We start from the raw sequence: 2,825 nt of genomic DNA, 5'->3' as shown, positions 1-2,825 counted from the left end.
TACCACGATGCTTTCACCAAAGTTATCACACCTCCGGTGCTTATATGACCATGCTCTTACACATAATGTAATGTGTGGTATACAAAAGTTATCATGTTGGTGGTGCGTTAGTTATCATGGTGGTGATGGAGAATTTACCATGGGAAAAGTTTATGTGTCGGGTTTGATAGTTGAAACGAAAAGATTTTCTGTGCTAACATATTAAAGGAAAAACATGTCAAAACCGTATTTTTCCTTAGCTTGTTCAACAATGAGTTGTAGGTGAGATGGTCAGCTCCCTTCATTGATTACCTGCAGACCAGAGATCAAATCCCATTGCAAGCACTATTTTTGCCCAAAAATCAAAAATTAAAGAAGGAAGGAAATCGGAAGGGCGAGGCGGGCGCGCGCGATCGGATCTCCTAAAAATCTGGAGGCGCGAAAATTAGGGAGTACATGCGGGTGCGGATGCGTGATAAAATAAGGAAGGAAATCGGAATGGCGGGGCAGGTGCGCGCGATCCGATCTGACGATGCTGGATGCGTGTGATAGTTTTTACAATCTGCCACACAGTTACCACATACATATTTCATTACTGAATGATTCAACCACCAGTTCTTTACAAACTCTAAGACCAGGACATGTGGCAATGAAAAAGCATCTTTACCAATGCACGGAAGGAAGCATTGAACTGTTGAACCAATGCTGACGCATATACTCGTTATTTTCATATACCATCCTTTGCCTGCATTGGCTAGCATGAATCTTCCGAAACAAACAAGTGCCGGCCGGCTGCCCCATCATCCTTGACAGGAGCAGACTCCTTCCATATATCGCCTAGCGTCCGGACTTTGGCTGCACTTGTCTTCTTCCGTTGGCCGTAGAGCACGCGCCATGGAATCGCTGCCGCTCTGCCTGCTGCTCCTCCCTCTCCTTGCCATCGTCCCACTCCTCTGCCTCAACCATCGGCGTCGGCGCCGCGCCCATGCCGTCCGTCTTCCCCCGTCGCCATGGGCACTCCCGGTGCTCGGCCACCTCCACCACCTTGCATGGGACCTGCCGCACCGCGCCATGCGCGACCTGGCGCGGCGGCACGGCCCGGTCGTCATGCTCCGCCTCGGCGGGTTGCCGGTCGTCGTCGCCTCCTCCGCCGATGCAGCGCGCGAGGTCATGGTGTCTCACGACGTCGACTTCGCCTCCCGCCACATGAGCCGCATGGTCCGCCTGTCCATCCCTCAGGGCGCCGAGGGGATCATCTTCGCGCCCTACGGCGACGAGTGGCGCCAGCTCCGCAAGATCTGCACCGTCGAGCTTCTCAGCGCCCGGCGCGTGCACTCCTTCCGCCCCGTGCGCGAGGAGGAGGCCGGCCGGCTACTCCGTGCGGTGGCGCTGTCTGCATCGCGGGGAACGGCGAACCTCAGCGAGCTGCTGTCCGTGTATGCCGCCGACTCATCAGTGCGCGCCGTCATTGGCAGCAGATTCAAGGATCGGGACGCGTTCCTGGCGTTGCTGCGGCGCGGGACCAAGCTGTTCGCCGGGATGAGCTTGCCGGACCTCTACCCGTCGTCGCGTGTGGCCATGCTCCTGAGCCGGACGCGAGGCCGGATGAGGCAGCACCGGCAGGAATTGGCCGCGTTCATGGACGCCATTGTCCGGGAGCACCAGGAGGTCCGCCGGGTTGACGACGGGGAGGAGGACCTCCTGGACGTGCTCCTCAGGATCCAGCGGGAAGGCGACCTGCAGTTCCCCTTGTCTACCGACAACATCAAGTCGGCCGTCGGAGTAAGCACCGAACACCACGAGTAAATCCGAAAATCATCTCCATCCATCCGACTAAGAAGTAAGAACACCATGAGAAAAATTGTTGGTGTGTCCGTCTGTGTCATGCAGGACATGTTCGCCGGGGGCAGCGAGACGGCGGCGACGACGCTGCAGTGGGCCATGTCTGAGCTCGTTAGGAACCCGAGAGCGATGCGGAAGGCGCAGGACGAGGTCCGGCTCGCGCTGGCCGGACAGCCCACGGTGACCGAGTCCTCGCTCGCCGATCTAAACTACCTGCGCCTGGTGGTCAAGGAGGTGCTCCGGCTGCACCCGCCGGCGCCGCTGCTGCTGCCGCGGGAGTGCCGGAGCGACGGCTGTCGGGTCCTGGGCTACGACGTGCCCAAGGGGACCATGGTGCTCGTCAACGCCTGGGCCATCAGCAGGGATCCGGTCCACTGGGAGGCCGCGGAAGAGTTCGTGCCGGAGAGGTTCGAGCGCGGCGAGGCCGCCGACTTCAAAGGGACGGACATGGAGTACACGCCGTTCGGGGCCGGGCGGCGGATGTGCCCCGGTATGGCGTTCGGGCTGGCAAACGTGGAGCTCGCACTCGCCGGGCTGCTGTACCACTTCGACTGGGAGCTGCCGGGCGGAGCGGAGGCCGGCGAGCTGGACATGGCGGAGGAGATGGGCGTCACCGTGCGGCGGCGCCACGACCTCGTGCTTGTCCCCGTGGCGCGAGTGCCCGTGCCGCCAAATTACAGTAGTAATAGTTGATAAAAATGGTTCGGGTTCTACCTTTTGGAAAAGAGAAGGTTGCGCGATATGATATTGGTGTTGTGCCGATTCAAGAGAAGGTTGCTCAAATTTTATGGAAACGGACGGCGTGATGCCTATATGATCCGTGCCTTGGCTTGTTGTCAGTTGTCACGTACTTCAGAGAAACAGTTTTCATAAGCAGCATAAAAATGTTGCGCAACTAGTTGTACCGTAATTTGAAAAAATAGCCGCATTGTGAAAACATAAAAAAAATTGCATAACAATGAACATAACTATAAACGGCAGTACCACGTGACACATGTGGTAAG

At 57.3% G+C, this 2,825-nt stretch overlaps 1 protein-coding gene across 1 annotated transcript; it reads left to right on the top strand.

Moving 5' to 3' along the window:
• The first annotated feature begins 873 nt into the window (after positions 1 to 873).
• Positions 874 to 2,588, top strand: LOC119332549 (zealexin A1 synthase-like). The gene is made up of 2 exons (XM_037605728.1): positions 874 to 1,761; positions 1,870 to 2,588. The coding sequence occupies exons 1-2, from the start codon at positions 874 to 876 to the stop codon at positions 2,512 to 2,514; spliced, it is 1,533 nt and encodes a 510-aa protein (XP_037461625.1). The 3' UTR covers positions 2,515 to 2,588.
• The last annotated feature ends 237 nt before the right edge of the window (positions 2,589 to 2,825 follow it).

Source organism: Triticum dicoccoides, chromosome 7A (assembly GCF_002162155.2).
Source record: "Triticum dicoccoides isolate Atlit2015 ecotype Zavitan chromosome 7A, WEW_v2.0, whole genome shotgun sequence".
Lineage (NCBI taxonomy): Eukaryota > Viridiplantae > Streptophyta > Magnoliopsida > Poales > Poaceae > Triticum > Triticum dicoccoides.
Note: the sequence above shows the minus strand (reverse complement) of the source record. Positions and strands in the feature narration are given on the sequence as shown.

Coding starts and splice junctions, on each gene's coding strand:
- LOC119332549 (XM_037605728.1), top strand. CDS start 874: ATGGAATCGCTGCCGCTCTGCCTGCTGCTCCTCCCTCTCCTTGCCATC. Junction 1,762..1,869: donor ACATCAAGTCGGCCGTCGGA/GTAAGCACCGAA, acceptor TGTGTCATGCAG/GACATGTTCGCCGGGGGCAG.